At 35.8% G+C, this 18,804-nt stretch overlaps 1 protein-coding gene across 6 annotated transcripts; it reads right to left on the minus strand.

Annotated features, from left to right (window-relative positions):
* Positions 1 to 32: 32 nt before the first annotated feature.
* Positions 33 to 18,657, minus strand: cspp1b (centrosome and spindle pole associated protein 1b). Of its 6 annotated transcripts, none has more exons than XM_079613034.1 (29): positions 17,420 to 17,694; positions 17,262 to 17,329; positions 16,326 to 16,424; positions 16,187 to 16,244; positions 16,004 to 16,098; positions 15,190 to 15,249; positions 11,853 to 12,004; positions 11,673 to 11,729; positions 11,455 to 11,543; positions 10,989 to 11,082; positions 10,732 to 10,783; positions 10,562 to 10,653; positions 10,379 to 10,473; positions 10,002 to 10,095; positions 8,350 to 8,455; positions 7,706 to 7,853; positions 7,548 to 7,610; positions 7,331 to 7,443; positions 6,468 to 6,617; positions 5,573 to 5,713; positions 4,953 to 5,021; positions 4,804 to 4,864; positions 4,383 to 4,509; positions 2,914 to 3,026; positions 2,637 to 2,671; positions 2,413 to 2,473; positions 2,020 to 2,114; positions 372 to 495; positions 33 to 300 (listed from the first exon to the last, which is right to left on the minus strand). In XM_079613034.1, the coding sequence occupies exons 3-29, from the start codon at positions 16,422 to 16,424 to the stop codon at positions 128 to 130; spliced, it is 2,616 nt and encodes an 871-aa protein (XP_079469160.1). In that variant the 5' UTR covers positions 17,262 to 17,329; positions 17,420 to 17,694; the 3' UTR covers positions 33 to 127. The 6 variants fall into 6 exon arrangements, with proteins under 6 accessions (XP_079469160.1, XP_079469158.1, XP_079469157.1 ...); XM_079613032.1 differs by having other exon boundaries at positions 11,673 to 11,732; positions 17,262 to 17,340; positions 17,420 to 17,672; XM_079613031.1 differs by having other exon boundaries at positions 11,673 to 11,732; positions 17,420 to 17,668.
* Positions 18,658 to 18,804: the final 147 nt, after the last annotated feature.

Consider the following 18,804-nt stretch of genomic DNA (forward strand, 5'->3'; position numbering starts at 1 on the left):
TTGTTATGCAGTCAAACAGCTGATCTCACAGATTCTGTTGATCAGTCTTTATTTGCTCAGGAGATCTAATTACATAAAATGTCCTATATATGCAGTCATGTATGTTATAGTCCGTCCTACATCCGTCTTAGAGTTCAGAGCCAGACATCAGCCTCCTAAGCGTGTCGGACGACTCCGCTCGAATCCAGGGCTCTGTAGTGGCTGTATCAATGGAACTGGGCCAGCCAGGAGACATCAGGGTAAAACGTTCATCACGACGACCAGCTTCATCTTCATTGTCATCATCATCAGAGCAGCCTCCTAAACACATCATCGAAATAAGTTCTGGATCTTAAAAGAATCACAGAACATTCACTGAGACAAACACACACCTGCTGTGGTGTTGTGATGACCGAAGGCTTGTAGTCTTTTCATCCTGAGAGTGTTTGTATCTGAGATGAGTGTGAGTTTCCTCATACTGAGGGACTGCTGCTGCACCGGCTGCTTTCCTGCAGCCTAAACACACACACACACACTTTATTTTAGAGTTATATGGATGTCATCATATGTAAATCATATGCAAAACAAAAAATTAGGAATTATGGAGTGACAAAATCAAAACCCAAGTAGGTTAGTTCCTGACACTGGCTGCATCCAAAATCGTACACTCTCGAATAATGAATTACTTCGCGACCACTAAAAATGTACGTACTATATACAGTAGTCAACATTTGAAGTGGATCAAAAAAGTTGTCCTAAGACAAGAATGGGTATTGTTCAAAATTCATGTATAACTTGAAAGTGGTTTTGATCCACTTCAAATGTTTACTACTGTAGTATGAATGTATTCTAGACATCATTCACCATGTTGTCATTATACTGTGCCCTACAGTACCAGTGTCAGTGCCATATGGGATAGTAAAGTGTCCATCATATGTACACTTCAGAATCGCGGCAGAAGTAGTATTATTTTCGTTTATTATTTTATGAGTACCGGTACAGTGAATTTGAACATACTTGTTCTTTTGTCACATACTGTTTTTCGCTTACTAACCAGCCCCTCATCTGACTATATCAGGTGCGTCCTAGGATGCTATCAGTATTAAAACAGCACTCAAACAAATGCATTTATAAACAAACACTACTTTTAAAAGCAGAACTAGGCAAATTTAAATTGTGAACAATATTTTTGAATATCATTTCCATGAGATACGGTTGATGTTGGTTGGGAAAATTATTTATGGTTCAGAAATAATGCCAAAGACACCCTGTGGTGAAAATCAAGCTTTTAATGTGGTTTATATGTCTATGTGGTGTTTTTAGCTTTAAGACAAACCATGTGCAAATTCATAAGTCAACACCATTGCAGAGTATTTTCTCTTTAAAACTGCAGTAAACCAAAGACAGTCTCAAAAAAGCAGTTTGAATTCGCTGGTGTCAAAATACCTGTGTGATCGTCAATGAGTGGATCTCTGAGCTGGTGTGAGTCATTGGAGGCAGAGCTAATTTGCATATTCATAGAATCACATATACTAAATGAGGCATGGGTGTGGTTATTTTAAAGCATGAAGAATTTTGTTGTTTAAACATAATTTTGGTGATCAAAGATGAGTTTTAAGGGATACAATTATTGACTACAGAGGGACTTTAACATTTGCATATCATGAATTGTGTGAAATGTAGTTGAGTTCTTTTTAGGTATCAGACAATTCTTCATAATATCTGTAATAAAGACCCTTGTGAAAAAGAAGTGTGCTTAAATGCATTGAAAGCGTACTTTTTGTGTGCTTAAAATCATAAAAGTATACTTTTTGATAAAGTGCACTTGCAGATAATATAATATAATAAAAAATAAAAGCTAAAAAATAAAATAAAAATAAAAGCTTGTTTTAAAAATGCACTTTGTAATGTCTACATCAACTGACACATGAAGAAAAAACAACTGACAATAAAATGCATGCAATTTTGTCAGTATAAATTGTACTTTAGTCTATAAGAATTTGAAGTCACTATACATACATATGTTTAGAAGTGAATTACCTGAAGGTTTGCTAGTCTGCGTCGTTCTCGTGCAGATGGCTTAGGAGATTTCCTCTCAACATCTGGAGGAAGCGGGAAAGCAACTCCATTCTGATCTAATGTTGTACAATAAATCAACAGTATGTATTCAAACAAAAAACAGAATATGCATGAGAAAGTGATATTTAACTATCAAAAACATCTTGTAAAATGTTTGAAAAGTGTGTTCATATTTTTCTTTTGATTTTTTCTATTTGGTTTGATATATTGTTATACAATGCAAAAACATGCATACATTTTTAAGTGTGCCTTAAGTATCTAAATACATTTTGGGGCCACTGTATCTACTAAAATAACTTTTTTTTTTTTTAAAATACTTATCAAACAATTAAAGAAACGTGTGTGTGATCCCACCGATAAATTCACTCTCTGACAGAAGCACAGATCCTCGTCCCCCCTCAAGTTCTCTGTTCCTCTGTGTGACAGGAAAAACAGAACTACTATGTTAAACATCCTTCAGTCTTAACTCAGCATCAAAATAACTGCTTGAGCTGCTTCTGGTACCGCAGAACACAACGGAAATAACAAGCACAGGAAATAACACGCACGCCTTACATTCATAAGAGAGGAAGACTTACAGACTGCCGTGTTCTAGGAAGCGGCATAAATGCATCTGAGAAATATGGGGGGAAAAAAGTGTTAGTTTCTGCATGAAAGATGAATTTACATAAAACCAAACATTAAAGTGAGCTCTCATTTCAGTCACAATATTTAATTGTAGCCAACTACAAATTACTTTGGCCTGTTTTATATTGAAATAAATACCAACAGACACATACAAACACTCAAATTAATATTTGAGTCATTTTAATCCTCATAGCTCAGATTTATATCAGTATAACAGCCAATTCTTACCCCTGTACATGATGTCATAGGATGTTTTTGAGCTGATTGGCTCAGTGCCACGGGAGGAGGGGCCTCGAACAGGCATACGCATGCGTGCCATGTCAAACACATCCACCCTGGGCCTACAAACACACACACACACAATGCTATATAATGAAAAAAGTCAGTTATTTGCTAATTAGACAAAGTCCATAATTCAAATATTAGAGACATAATTTATGAAAGTGTTGTGTTATTTAAGTGTTATTTATAAGTGTTGCACAGTGACAATGTATTGAACAGTTTTACAAGGCTGGAATGTCGTATTGTATTAACGTAGCCATACTAACCAATCAGCATCCAGGACAGAACTATTGTTTAAAGTCATATACATTTTGTGAATATGATACTTTTGGATACTTAAAGGGTAAGTTCGGTATTTTACACTTAAAGCCCTGTTTACAGATCGTATATGATGAAATAGAACGGTTAAGATTAAAATCTTAACCCCCCCAAAAAAAACAATCCTTTTCCTTCCTAAAAACACATTAAACTTTCGTTTGCAAAGACGTGAAACTCACAGAGTGGTCAGGGGTGTTCACTGATATGCGCACTCAAAAATCGCTGAAAAAGATGCTTTCCAACAGGTTTTATCGTAGTTTTTGTCCAACTCCATTGACTTGTATTGAATGTGCTGTGTGAGGTACGGTATTACTCCGCCGCTTCTTCTTCTGCTTCTTCTGTGTATTCAATGAAATGCCAGCGGTTTGCTTGAAATTGGCAAAGGTGCATTATCACCACCAACTGGGCTGGAGTGTCTATTATTCAAGCTCTCAACGGAAGAATCACGGGTGTGACACGTTTGGCAAAACAGGTCCACAAAAGCGAAATAAAACTAAAATTCTCGGGACAGGAGCATGTGTCCAAATTTTTATCTTAACCGTTCTATTTCATCAGATACGATCTGTAAACAGGGCTTTAAGTGTAAAATACCGAACTTGTCCTTTAAAGCAATTCTGATTTAAAACCTTACATTGGTTAAGACCAGAATACATGAACTACAAGTCTAAATATGTAGCCTACTTCTGTCAGCTAAGCTGCCATTTGAGTTATATTTTATTTGTGTATCTCTTATCAGTTCTGTACTCATGCGAACCTAGAATTCATTGGGCGTATTTTATGCATCATACTTCCCAAGTATCTTTCCTTCCAGACATGTTATAAACCATTAGTTTAAAAGATCACAGACGATTACTGATGCTCATTAACTACAAAAAACCCCACAAAAAACAGCTCATTTAGTAGAACCAGTCAAAACCAGCACAAACCAGCCAATACTGGGAAAGGCTGATGCTTAAGCCTCTGACACAGTACAACTGTAGTGACCTGTTGCTGTATTCATTCACAGTAGGTTGACGAACAGATCAAGTGTGGCACATGATTAACACATTGCTTTATAATATTAAACAAACACTTATTACACACACAACACACTGTACCTGTCAGTGAAGGGGGAGGGGAGAAGCTCCCACTCCGTCTGCAAGAGCTGCTCCTCCAGACGCCGTTGTTCACTGCGCAGACGTCTTCTTAACACACTCAGCTCATTAACGACCTCACTTCTGTCTTCTGAAGATAAGACAAACAAATACAGTAAACCCTCAAAAATGGACTTGTAAGGATGGTATTAGCTCATTTATTAGAAGACCAAAAAAATACATTAAAAGGTTCATAACCAGACCAAAACTGAAATATACTTAAATTCGAAATTCACATAATTAATTAATAATTGCTTTTTAATTCAAATCTAAAATTTACATATGATTTCTGTAATGGTCAGGTTTAGGGTTAGGGTATAGCTAACATTATTAGCTTAAAATAAAAACAATTAAAGTCAATAGAACATTCTCATAATAATATTACTCTCTGTTCTCTCATGGTTTCTGTGTTCTGGAGATGTAGGAGCCCGAAACGGAGAGAAATCCTGAAGAATACAGAAATAAGTGAAGTGAACATGAGTTTTTGCACTGTTTGTTCAAGTAAATGTCTGAGTTTAATGAAGTGTTTGTTACTGTAGCGTCTGAAGGGTTGCGGTGTTTATTCTGTAAGGTAGGGATAGGAGGGGATGGCGCACGTTGAACCTATAAAAACATCAGAGTTAGTGATGACAAAACAGTCGCACACAATCACTACTTCTATGGACAGCAAATTTTTGTTCTGTCGTGACAACTTTCCGAGTGTTTAGCATGGTAATGGATATGATCTGCTACACTGCTGTTGGTTATTGCTGCTGCTGCTGCTGCAGAGCAAGTAAGGGACTTGCTACTGCCAATACATACACAACACGCTGCTGTGAGCAAGTAAGACAAGCTGCTGATGTACAATATACTGTAGCATACCTAAATTACCCGTAGCAAATCTATACAGGTGGAGCTGGGGAAGGAGGAGGGTTTCTGAAAGTGTGCTGCAACTGCTATTTGAAGTGTTTGAAGGTTGATACAGCAGGAACCAATTGGTGTGCGCTATAGAGAATGATGTGATTACAGCAGATTGAGTCAAGGACCCATCAGCCTGTGCCATCTAGAGTTTCATGACAGAAATTTGTATTTCTGCTAAAACACACATGTACAGCTTATGTGAAATATAGCTGATTTCAGTAAGTTCACATCCACACTCGAAGAGAACCACACACCTGTTGCAGCCGTATTTGTCTCTTTTGTTCTTCCTGTTTTCGGAAAGCTGCTCTCTCTTTTTCTTCTTCTTTTTTCTTTTTCTCTGCATCCCTTCGTCTCTCCTCCGCCAGGCGAGCAAGTTCTTCATTCTTCAGTTTTTGCTACAAAAAAGTTTTGCTTAAAGTCAGCGGTGCTGGTCACTGAGATCATTAGGAGTGCTCATGCACTGGAAAATGAGACAACAACATTTGATGCCATTTCTTTAAGCACTTAAATTTCCTTCATTTGCATGGAAAAAATGTGATTTAAAGTGAACACATCTCTGTTAAATCATTAACACTTAATCAATTGTTTAGATTAGACCACGCATTAATAACTGCATATAGGCCACTGATATTACATTTTTTTTGTTGATTATAATTTTCTTGTTATGAAATATATATTGAAAAACCAACAGAGGAATCAACACACCAAAACAATTCAGTGTTCAAGGTCCATTGAAAAGTAGTATTTTAAGCACCCGTAACATACTTTTCATGTATAAATTGGCACAAATTTCTATAATAAACTATATTAAATCAAGTTCTATAATTGAATCTAAATTTATTCAAATGAAACACTAAAAAATTAAATCAATAATTTTTCATTTACATCAAATTTAAGCATCACAACATTGTAATACACAGAATGAAGATGGACATTCATTTTGAGAATTATTCATTCATGGTGTCATTAAATTATTAGCGTTATTTTAAACATCAACTTTAAGTGAGCATTACAAAAGGTAATCTAAACATAAAAAAATGAGCATGCACTAATACCAATATTGACTAATACTGAAATTGACTCTTAGCTGATATGGGACTGATGCATCCCTAAAAATATGACAGGCAGGAGTGCATGCGTCTGTCTGACCTCCATCTCTCTGCGTTTCCTGCTCTCCTGCTCCGCTTCATACTCTCTCCTGATTTTCTCTCTCTGTTCTGTCAGTCGTCTGTCCTCCCTCTCCTCCTCGGCCCTCATCCGCTCTCTCTCCTCCGCTTGCTTCCTTCGCTTCTCTTCCATCTAATGCCACAGAATATAAAGGAAAAAAAAACATACAAAGATCATTATGTTTATTTACAGGTACAGTGAGGTCCAAAAGATAAAAAAAATGATCACATCGAAAATATGTGATTCAATATCTAATTTAATCCATATATTACCCTTACATTATTACACTTAAGAATTTAATGAATTATGAGTGTGAAGAGTCTGTATGTATATACACTACCATTCAGAATTTGGGGTTGGTAAGATTTATTTTGTTTTTGAAACAAGTCTCTTATGTTCACCAAGGCTGCATTTACTTGATCAAAACTGAAGAAAAAAAACTGCAATATTGTGAAATATCATTAGAATAAAATAAAAAACTTTTCTATTTTAATGTATTTTAAAATGTAATTTATTCCTGTGATGCAAAGCTGAATTGTCAGCTTGTTAACTCCAGGCCACAGTCACATAATCCTTCAGAAATCATTCTAATATGCTGATTTGGTGCTCAATTCTTAATATGATCAATATTGAAAACATTTGAGCTGCTTAATATTTTTGTGGATTTTTTCCCCCAAGATTCTTTGATGAATAGAAACTTCAAAAGAAAAGCATTTATGTGAAAAATAATTTTTTGTAAAATGTCAAATCAATTCCATGTGTCCTGGCTGGATGAAAGTATTAATGTCTTCTTTAAAAAATCCTAGCGACCCCAAACTTTTGAACAGCAGTGCATGTGTGTGTACCTGGTGTTTCAGGTATGCTTTGTACTGGTCTTGCTCCTGTAGTTGCTGGGGTGACAGCATCTGATTGAACACATTTCCTCTTGCAAACTGTGGAGTGTGTGTCTCAACAAAATCTTCAGATACAAACGCATACAACTTAGTTGAGAATGTAAACATTAGCTAAAAACACATCATACATGTTTGTATTTGAACTAAAACATGTGTGCTAGCAAGTTACCTAGCCTCTCTGGTATTTGTGCTGCTACTGCTGCATTCAAAAGGTGCATCTGCTTCAGATCAGCTGAACACACACACACAAACACATCATTTCTATAGCCAAAAGTTTCATTACTAACAGATTATCTGGAGATCTAAGTCATAGTAAATAAGTCATACTGATTAGATTTCCAGTGCTGTCTCTGAGTGGTGCACCACCTCCGCCCCTTCCCCAGGGTTCATATGCTCTCATATCAGCATCAAGTTCTGCATCCAGTCTTCTCTTCTCCTCTCTGTCCACCCTCCTCTGTGCGGCCCGCTCCTCTATCTACACACGGGGCACACACAAATAAACAAACTAATAAGCTGGAAGTCTTCATTAAGAAGCATTCTAGTGCACTTTTCCAAGTAGAAAGTTAGACTAAACAGATAAATGCAAAACCATATTTAAAGGGATAGTTCACCCAAAAATGAAAATTGTGTCATCATTTACTCACCCTCAAGTTGTTCCAAACCTGTTTGAATTTGTTTCTTCTGCTGAACATAAAAGAAGATATTTTATAACAGTCGATGGACCCAATAGTATGGGGGGAAAAATACTAAGTCAATTGGGCCGATCGACTCTTTGGTTACTGACATTCTTCAAAATATCTTATTTTTTGTTGAGCAGAAGAAAGAAATTCATACAGATTTGGAACAACTTGAGGGTGAGTAAATGATGACACAATTTAGATTTTTGGGTGAAATATCCCTTTAACAAAGAAAAACCCACTGTTGACTATGTCATAAAGAAATACTGTTTAATATGCAATAAGGACACACACCTGCTGTCTGAGCTCCTCTTTATAGCTGAGTCTATTCTTCTGCGCTTGATGTGCAGGAAACATTGAAAGACCTGAACCCACACCTTCATTCTCTCCCAAAAACATCCTGAAACACACAAATAAAGTGCAAATACTCCTCAAATTAAAATGTGTATTAGCTGTCTGCATACAGGTCAGGCATATGGTTTAAAAGTGTATCTTTGATGGTGAGAAAAAAAGGGCTGAAGAAAGTTTAATAGAAAGAACACGTTTTTGGTAATAAGACCAAGAGAGTTTGGACTGAATTGGTGGTAAATTATTTTCAATTAAGGTTACAAGTTGTTGAAATAATGGTGGCACCAATGACCTCCCCTTTGATAGTGATAGTTCACCCAAAATTGAAATTATGTCATAATTTACTCATTCTGATGTCATTCCAAACAACTGTCTTTCTGCTGGGAAACACAAAAGAATATATTTTTAAGAATGTTGGTAACCAAACAGTTTTTGTGCCCATTGACTTCCATTGTCAGAACAAGAGAAAAAACATTTCTCCAAAAAAAAATTTTTGACGTGCACAGAGGAAAATATTTTTGGGGTGAACTACTACCCCTTTAAGTTGGGATGTTTTGATGTACACAACTACCGTAACTAACTTGCACCTAATTTGTTTGTATCAGCTGGTTCTAACACAAAAACTTCATAAAGAAAGTCGAAGAGTTGAGAGTTAGTTGACATGTGGGTGCAACGTTACTTATAGTCAACAGAATGCAAAGGGGAGCATCAAAATAAAATGTTACCAATAATTTCACCATTATTTATTGAAATAGTTTTCCCCTCATTAAAATTTCCTCAGACATTCTACTTGTTTTAACAGACGTATCAAGTTGTTGCCTTTGGTTTGCTGTCATTGTTGTCAGCTGGAAACGTAATTGTAGACTCTTTTAATACAAAGTGACTCTAGAGAAACTGGATATTGTTTGTGTCTAATGCTGCATCCCAGACAACTTGGAATTGAGATTTTTCCCACCATCTACTTATAAATAACGTCTGGAATGCTGCACAAAGTCGGACATCCGACCTGTGAACTTGGGTCAGATTAATTAACCCCGACCTCAGTGAGACGAGTCATTTGACGTCACTTCCAAGATGGCGGCAAGTCCTGCTTCCAACGAGCATAGTGTGGAGCTACCTTACGTCAAATGTAAAAACAAACTTTAACATTAGACATTAAGCTTATACAATGATACTTTAATTATTGCTTTTTCGTCAGCTGTCAAAGCGATCGGCAGCATTTTATTTTTTTGCCGTTTAATTGACACAAAAACATGAAATGCTCTCGTTGTGTCATGACGACATCATGTGGTCAACATGTGAGCATGACGTTCGACAAACTGGAACTCACTGATGTCGTAAGTAGGACATTTCAACTTGGACCTCGCCGCGAACGTGGCATTATAGTACATGATAAATGGAAGAAATTATTTTAAAATATATATTTGTCAGAAACATGACAATCAGAAAGCTGGAAAGTTAGCAGATCCAACACACAGACTGATGCTGGACAACTTTACCTGGTGTTAGTGCCTGCTTCTAAACAACCACAAATTACAATCAGAAATGTGTCTGGAAAATTGCATTTGTGTGAGTGTCTGTGTCGGCTGCACTCTTACTGTCTGTGAGTGCTTCTGCTGTGCTCGTTGTGAGGACTGGGTGGGTGTGGCTCTCCTGATGATGTTGGAAAAGAAACTCCCGCTATTGGGCCATCTGTGGAAACACACACACACTCATGATGTAGCAGTGGGAATCATATGCTGAACGTATTTAAAAACTGGTTTTCATGCAGGATCCATAATACACAACACAATGCCAACATTGTTTACAGCACCAAAGTAAACAAAAATGTCCTTAAAAATGTACACCGAAATGCATTAATGTTGATGGTTTCATGCTCTCATCAGCCAATAATTTACTGCACAAAACCATGTTCATCTTCATTGCAAGTAAACTTATATTTAATGTAGTCTGCTGGGTCATAAGTGTGTCTTACAGGCTCTGCTGGGGCTCAGCAAACTCTCAGAATCATTATTTGGAGTCTTATAGGCATCTGCAAGGAATGGGAGGTGAGTGGGGATAAAAGGCATCCTGTAGAAAGAAAAACGTTTGTGAGTTTAAAGTACAGCATGTGTAAATGTGTGTTTGTGTGAGTGCACTTGAGTATATCAATGCATACCTGCATGGAGACAGAGGGTCTGCAGTGTCCAGGTGGAAGATGTCATCCCTAGGTTGCTTTCTGTATGCGGACGCCTCACTCACAAAGACCTGCTTTAAAGGAACAGACCAGAAAATCAACACAAGAACATCACCAAATATGTGCACATTCACAAACACACACCTTGTTACCTTTTTCTCAGCATCTGTGACTCTCGCAACTCTCAGGTCCAGTTCTTTTCCCCTAAAAACAGTTGAATTACAGGTTGTTCATGAAAGCAGCATAAACATTCACCCTACCATCCCTTTTATGATCCATGAGGAAAGAAGTCAGGTTTGTAACGCGTCATGAGGGTGAGTAAACGATGTCAGAACTGTAATTTTCTGAGGAACTGAGGTAATGACGCCAACCAAATACACCAGTAAGACAATTTTGCATGAACACACACCTCCTGTGACTCTGTTTCTCTGAAATTTGTTCTTGTAGTTCATGTCTATAATGCTCCTTTCTCCTCTTCAGTGCGGACTCCAGATCTGTTGCACCTGTCAATCAAATTCAGCCATGTCAGAAGCCTGAGCATCAGTTAATGTCAGATAAAGGGATAGTTCACTAAAAAAAAAAAAATTGTCATCTGTCATCATTTACTCACATTCATGTCGTTCCAAACCTGTATGACTTTTTATCTTCTGCGAAACACAAAAGGAGATATTTGGAGACCATTAGAAACCAAACAGTTTTGGGAACGACATGAGGATGAGTAAGTAAGTGATGATTGATTTTTTTGCAAACTATCCCTTTAAAATCAAGTCAGAATCATTCTCCATTGAATGAAGTATCACTTCTCCAATTATTGAGCCAATCAAAACAGTAACAAGGACCTCTAACCAATCAGAATCACAATACTGAACTATTACCTATTAGGATTCCAGTTGTGAAAACTGTGTCCTGACTGGCCCCAGATACAGATCTTTCATTGGCTTGGGTCGCAACGGATGCCGACATTCTACAACAGTGAAAGAGCAGTGATAAATGTGGGTCCAAACCATTCTGCCATTCAAAATACTAATAAAAAAGGCGTCCAGCTTGCCAATACTGTAAAAGAAGAAATGTAATCCGAGTATGTGTCTTTTACCTGTTTCTGTGCTGTAGTTTGCTCGTGTGATGCCCTGTCTCTGTGTACAATTCTTCTCTTCTTATGAGAAAGACAGAGATAAAGATAATACAATTAATATATACAATCAAAATAAATAATATACAAAAAAATCAGTCCATAGAGAACACGAAAAGAGTCACCAATTCTGGGTGTCCTCACCTGTTTGCTGTCCTGGTGTCTCTCTCTTTCTGATGTCGTCTCCCTTGTAAAAGTATGAGTTCTTCATCACTGCAGTCTTCCTCAGAGCTACACACACCCCATCCCAGACCACACACCTCTGTAAGGGTGGCCACATTCCGCACACGGACCGTCTGAAAAAGCGAGCAAGCGTTTTGTGAGTGAGAGACTTGCCCATACAAAACAGAACTCTGAGAGAATCATGGTGCAGTAATAATATCAGATGGTAATATCATGGTAATTTATGATACAGTAACAGATGATGAGGCTTTTCTTATGGGCAGACAGATATCAGAAGGATGGGACAGTGGGGAGTTGGGTACACAGTATTACCATTTTTATTAATTACAGAATTACCATCACCAGAATTTACCATTTCTGTACAAAAACATGGCAATCCCATAGAACTTTTCAGTAGGTGTGATAAATATTGTGTTAAATAAAATCAAAATACATTTTGCTTTACTGTGTATCAGAATAGTCAGGGAAATCTCAACCTCACTGAACGGTAACTGTGCAGTGCCTTGTGAAAAAGAAGTACACTTTAGCATACTTTTTAAAAAGTACTTATTGTGGAAATAATTTCCCTAAAAAGACTATTATGTGTGAAAATGAATGTAATGTTTTCTAAAAACTTAATTGCATGTTATTTGCAATTACATGAAAATGTATTATAGTTTACATTTATAAATGTAATTAGTTGAACTTAAGAGAGCTTGGGAAGGACATAATACATCTTTATACGAAATTTCATAATTACTTCTATTGTCTTTGAAATATGGTTAGTTTACAGCCAAATGTACTGACAACAAACATTTATGGTGCTTAACTAAAATTGTATGTAATTTCTATTGAAACTTGAAAGTCATGTATTTAAATATATTTGTAATTACAAAAAATGTCTTATGTGCAATCACATTTAAAATACAATGTATTTACATTTACAATATATTTATATTGAATATCACACTACAGTTAAAAATAAAATCAAGTAATTTAGTATGTTAGTCAACACATCAAAATAATCGTACTTCTTTAAAGCATGACAAACGATTATTGGACCATAATGATATAAAATATACTTTAAAATATTTTTTTATATATATTATTACAAAGTGCACTTTTAAAAGTGTATTTAAAGGGTTAGTTCACCCAAAATTGAAAAAAATCTGGGTTACACTTTATTTTAATGTGTCACTGTTACATTGTAATTATCCATTTAAGTACTAGGTAATACTAATTAACTACATGTACAAACTATGAGGGTCAGGGTTTGGTTTAGGGTTATAATTCTGCCTAATTTATAGTTATTATAGTAAATACATGTAACCTGTGTAACAAAGACACAAGATTTTTTTTAATGAAATCTGAGAGCTTTCTGTCCCTCCGTTGAAAGCTACGCAACAGACACTTTGATGAGATCATAAAACTAACCCATATGAATTCAGCGGTTTAGTCCAACATTTCTGAAGAAACTTGATCGCTTTATATGATGAAAAATTTGGATTTAGGCCTTTCTTCACATATTCACAATATAATTAAGCGCACTTCTTTTTCACAAGGGGTTTAGACCTTATGCAAGCGAGCAGCCATCTTGAAAACTTTGTTTGATGAGTCAGAAAAAAAAGAAAAAAAACTAATCCTTTTTTATCCTTTAATCATTTATATCTTAAATATCATTTGATCAACTGTAATCAATCATATTTTAAGAAATCATATAGTTTGATGTGTTTATCAGTATTATCATTTCAAATGTATGTTCAATGCTTTTCTTTTATTAATCTTGATGTCTCAATGTAGCTGACTTAGGTTAACCTTTTGTTCTTTCTGTAAGATGTTTTAAGCAGAAGTCTAAAAGAGATTCACAAGCCAGATCGCAGTGGAACAAGATGTTTTTGTTAAAGCTATACAAGATGTTATCTTAACTATCAGGTCTGCAGACAAGAAATCTGGTATATAGAGTAAAGAGGAAACAAGACCAGTTTAATTTTTATTGCTGTGTCTGGCGAGGATGCTTTGCTCCATAGGCTATATGATGAAAAGAGGAACTTAACTCTGTTCCGCTAAGCAATTGCATAAGAGAGAGATACATTTCTGTACAGGTCAGTCAATCCTTTCCAAAAGGTCTTACAAAGAGAGATCTCTCAACAACTTTACTTTTCTGTAGGCAAGAATATTGTACTCCGAGTGTGATTTATATTTTATTTAGAAATATTAGAAGGGATTTTAACTGTTCATGTTATGTTTCTTTATTAAAGGTACAATATGTAAGAATTTTTTAATAAAATATTAAATGATAACCCCTGTTCACTTGTCGCCTGTCACTGACGTAATATCCGCGTTATCCCTGGTTTCCGTTCAAGTACTGCCATAGTAACCATGGCGAAAGACCTGGACAAATGCGTAGTGTGTAATGTCTAGCTGCACACTGTTGTTGTTGTTTCGTTCAAACATTATGGACAATGGCAAGCAGACTTTGAGAAAAAGGAGAACTAAAACGAGGATCAATAGCAGCGTGGCGTTTTCGAGACGCTGAGAGCTCCACGTACGTGACAAACTTCGACTTGACAGAGCTCTTGTATGTACTTTATTAGACAGGTGAGCAAATGTACACAAAACTAATCAATGTTATATAGTTCAACAAGATGAAATGTTAGAATATGATCTGTAAGTTATGTTATTCTAATGTTGATCTAGCTTACTGCTCGTCTCATAGCCAACAGACTAACACATAGAATAACATTATAACTTTCAACACACTCAAGTTTAGTGTGATAGTGTAAAGTGAAACAGGGCTGCGTTACATCACAAGTTTAATTAGTCTAATAAACTGACCTGTGGAAGTAGTAATTCAGCACTTGCGGGTAGTTCGGTAGAATTAACGTTAAATGTCCTTTTAAATGTCGAGGCTCACAATTACGTCTGCTGCTAATAAAATTTTAATTGATTTTCTCATCTGACTGGATCTCCTACTTGCATCAGTGTTTGAATTTCCGTTTTTGCAACAGCTCTGTATATTGTATGAAGAAGAAGAATTACCGGTAGCCTGTGAAGTGGATTTACTTATTGTAAAGTTAACGGAAATGATCATGAGCATTGTATTGTTTGAAGCGGAGGTCATAACAAATGTCAGTAGACTTGGTTAGATTTTAAAATGAGCGGTTCATTCATAAATCCGTAAGATCTTACTTTCATACTGAGGAAATACAAAACGCAAGACAGAACACAACGAGCGCACGACAGAAAAGGGGGTGGCGCTACATATGGCATATACAAGGAGAGAAACACACACAATCAGGCTTTTGATCCAGAACTGTACCTTGGGTATTCTTCTTCTCTCTGGAACTGTGTGAATGTCACCAGCATCCCAGTGATCTTTCTGCAAGAGACACAAATGAAGAGTGGGTCTCATTCACTAAGTGTGCATACACACAAATGTGTGTTTGAAATCTACGTACACGCGTTTTCACAAACAAATCATGATTCAAAAATATTTGTACTAAAAATTATTCTACATTGATACAATTTTTTAGGAACAACTGAAACCAGATTAAATGTTATATAAGATATTTAATCTTAAATATATTCCATAATTTACAGTGGAGTAAAAACAACTGTGTTACAGCTTGAGCTGTGAGGTTTCTCTGTCAACGCAGATGCGTGTATGTACAGCTAACTAATGAGATAAACTAATAATCTGGGTCTGTACAAAAGGTGTTCAATGCGTATGAACTGATTTTGAGGCACACTTGGCATTGCTTGAGGATCTTTCTGCGTGTGCTCTCAGACAGGAGCGCATATTTAGAGAGCGTCATATGTTTGCTGAGAGTGGCGAAAGGCTGGAAAGTAAAGTGCAAGAAAGCCCTTATATGGAAATGATTTGGGCATGTTGTATACAGCTGACTAACCTCAAACCTGCAGCTGCTCATTTAGAATACTCCAAATCTATGAATATTAGAACAAATTCATGTGCTTAAAGACGTTTCAAGAGAAGTTCTCCTGTGTGTACAAATACAAAATTATCCATGCAATTATTCCTGATTAAGACCCACTGTCTTTGAATATTGACATTTTAAGATCTTAAAGGGACAGGGCACAAGTGTGCATGCATGTATACTGTAAGTCTGTCTCACCTCTGCCATGTATTTCCTGTAATCTTTCCTGAGCTCTTCTTGCAGTTTGTGTTTCTTTCTCTCATATTCATCTCCGAGCGGCAGACTCAATCCATCTACACGTTGAAATTACACATACACACCTTTAAAACCAGGTATGTATATAACAGGAATTAAATTACAGACTTATTAACAGAGCTGTACCTTGCTGACTTGTGCATGGAGGGATGTTTTCTTTCTGGAGAACATGGCCTGTCCGCCTCTGATACATCAAACAAATGAAACAACGTTACAATAATGACAAATCAATCATGCTTTCATTATCCCCATCACCAACTCTCACCCTCATCTCCATGTAAGGGGGCTCCTGTTCCAGACAGGCCTTCTCTTCTGCTATCTTCGTCTTCTGATCTTCAAGAAACTTCTCCAATACCTCATCCATCTGGAATACATACAAATATTAAAGCAAAGCATGTCAAACATAAACAGCGCCCCCTGCAGATGCATATAGCTTATTATTCATAAACAATATATGCAACACTTTACAATAAGGTCTCACTAGTTTATGATAATGCATTAACAAACATCAACTAACAGTGAGAAATAGATCTGTATTTATTCATCTTTGTCAATGTTACTCAGCAAATAAAAGTACTGTTCATTGTTAGCTCAGCTGCATAAGATCATATTAACAGATATAACTTTTGATTTTACTTAGTCTGACGTATTAGTAAATGTTGAAAATGAAACTTTAAGATTAATAAATGCTTTAGAAGGATTTTCTATAGTAAGTCCATGTTAGATAAAGTGGTTAACTAATGTTAACAAATGTAACATTACAGTAAAGTGTTACTACAATATCTATAAAAAAATAACTATAGTAACAGTAAGTAAAGCTTTATTTATAACATTGTTTACTAAATGCTTTACAGAAGGCATATTGAATTTGTACACAGATTATATGAAAGTAGATACAAGAAAATACAATTATTATTATTAAGCATGAAAAAATAAATTAACACAATAAGTAAAAAATTTAATAAATAAATGCATATATAATTCAAAGTTTAGATTATATAGTTGGTGTTATAACTGCAAATCCATAATAGATTAATACTGGGTAGAATTTCATTGAATCTAATTAAATGACATTGAGACATCATTATAAGTCATGCATGGGTGTGCAAATACTTATGAACCAGCCTTACAAACTATTTCTATAGGAACATTTATGCCTCGCATAACCTTTGATGCACACCGATAGACCAATCACACACACCTCTCTGAAGAACTCCTGGTGCTGAAACTCTGAAGTATAATCCTCGGTTGACACGACTCTGAATACATCTGTTCTTCCACTCCACAAAAGAACCACTTGATCAGATCACATCGATATCAGACATGTTAATAACGTGACTTATTGAGTTGTTTATTTACCTAGAATCTAAGGTATTAGCTGATGCAAACTCTATAGCGAACTAATCTCAACAGAAAATTGTACTGTCCTCGTTTCATTGGGGAAATTGAATGTGTCATCTGGTATTTGAATCTGTTATATTTGAAATAATCAAATGTTTTAAATAAACGGTATATTTATCGGATTGCCCTGATCTCTGGCCACCGGTCACACTGGAAAGACAAACAACAGAGCGCTGTTTCCCTGTCTTTCACTTCCGCTATTCCTGTCTCCTCCTCTATCTATGGTTTCCTCTCGCTGCTGCTGCTGCTGATGATTTATATAACTCTCGGATAGACAGAAGCGGAAAAAACATACTGTCTATGGGAAAAACCATAGGGAAAAACGCTGTTCGGTCGTGGCGTTTTCTATGCCATCCCGGAAAAGGCCTTGAAATTAAAAAAAGGTTTTGAATTTATTAGAAAAATAAATTAAATTTCCTATACCCTCACTCTCTGTTCATTGCACACACCGTTTCGTGTTTGTGTGTGTGTGTGTGTGCATGTGTCATTTCTGTAATAAAAAAAAAAAACTCACGTATACTTTAAATGTGGATTTTTAATCTTCATGGTTGGTTTATTTAATGTTTAAAATAGCCTACATCACATGAGTTTTTTTCTAAAAGTCATTAACATTTCCTCCACACTATGATTTATGTATTATGTTATGGCGTTCTGTAGCCTACTAAAAATAGCATTTTAAACTGATGATACCAACTCATGAAGACTAATTTTATAGCTTGCTCTTTATTACTGTTTTTATGAACACGTTTTGCATAATTCGTAAGAATTAATGATTGATTGAAAATTACGTACAACATGAAGATTATATTCAAAGTAATTTTTCCTGAGAATTATGAACATTCCTCCGCATGACAAATGATTTTTAGCGTTCTGTATAAAAATTACGATGTCAAACTGCCAACTTCTTTAAAGCTATTTAATTACTAATTTGTACTATTTTCTTTGGTTTCTCGTTACTGTTGTTACAAAAAAAAAGAAGAAGTATTATTTAAATTAGAAAATTATTTATCGATATAAATATTTGATCACATAATAAATAATTATTATTTGCCATGGCCTAATATATCTCAACATTATTTTTTAATTCTTCAGCCAGTGAAAGCATTCCTCTGTTACAGAGAAATATAAATAAGCAATCTACATTGATCCCGTTATATCTAAAACAACTGCAGTTTATTCTCACGCCCATAAAGACTGCTGAACTCAATAAACACAACACAACCTTTGGCCTTCTTTGTATTGTGGATATTGTAGTTTTGTTAAAGTCACTTTTAGAACATCTTCGTCGTATCCGTCTACGTCCCAGCCAGTGGTAAATAAATAGGACACTTAATAAATAAAAG

This window comes from Phoxinus phoxinus, assembly GCF_949152265.1.
Source record: "Phoxinus phoxinus genome assembly, chromosome: 5".
NCBI classification, from domain to species: Eukaryota; Metazoa; Chordata; class Actinopteri; order Cypriniformes; family Leuciscidae; genus Phoxinus; species Phoxinus phoxinus.

Bases quoted from the DNA above. Each gene is read 5' to 3' on its own strand.
- cspp1b (XM_079613030.1), bottom strand. From the start codon at position 16,424: ATGGATGAGGTATTGGAGAAGTTTCTTGAAGATCAGAAGACGAAGATA. The intron at 15,250-16,003 runs GTGAGACAGACT...TGTCTCTTGCAG, and splicing joins ACAGGAAATACATGGCAGAG to AAAGATCACTGGGATGCTGG. The intron at 6,618-7,330 runs GTACACACACAT...CTGTGGCATTAG, and splicing joins AAGCATACCTGAAACACCAG to ATGGAAGAGAAGCGAAGGAA.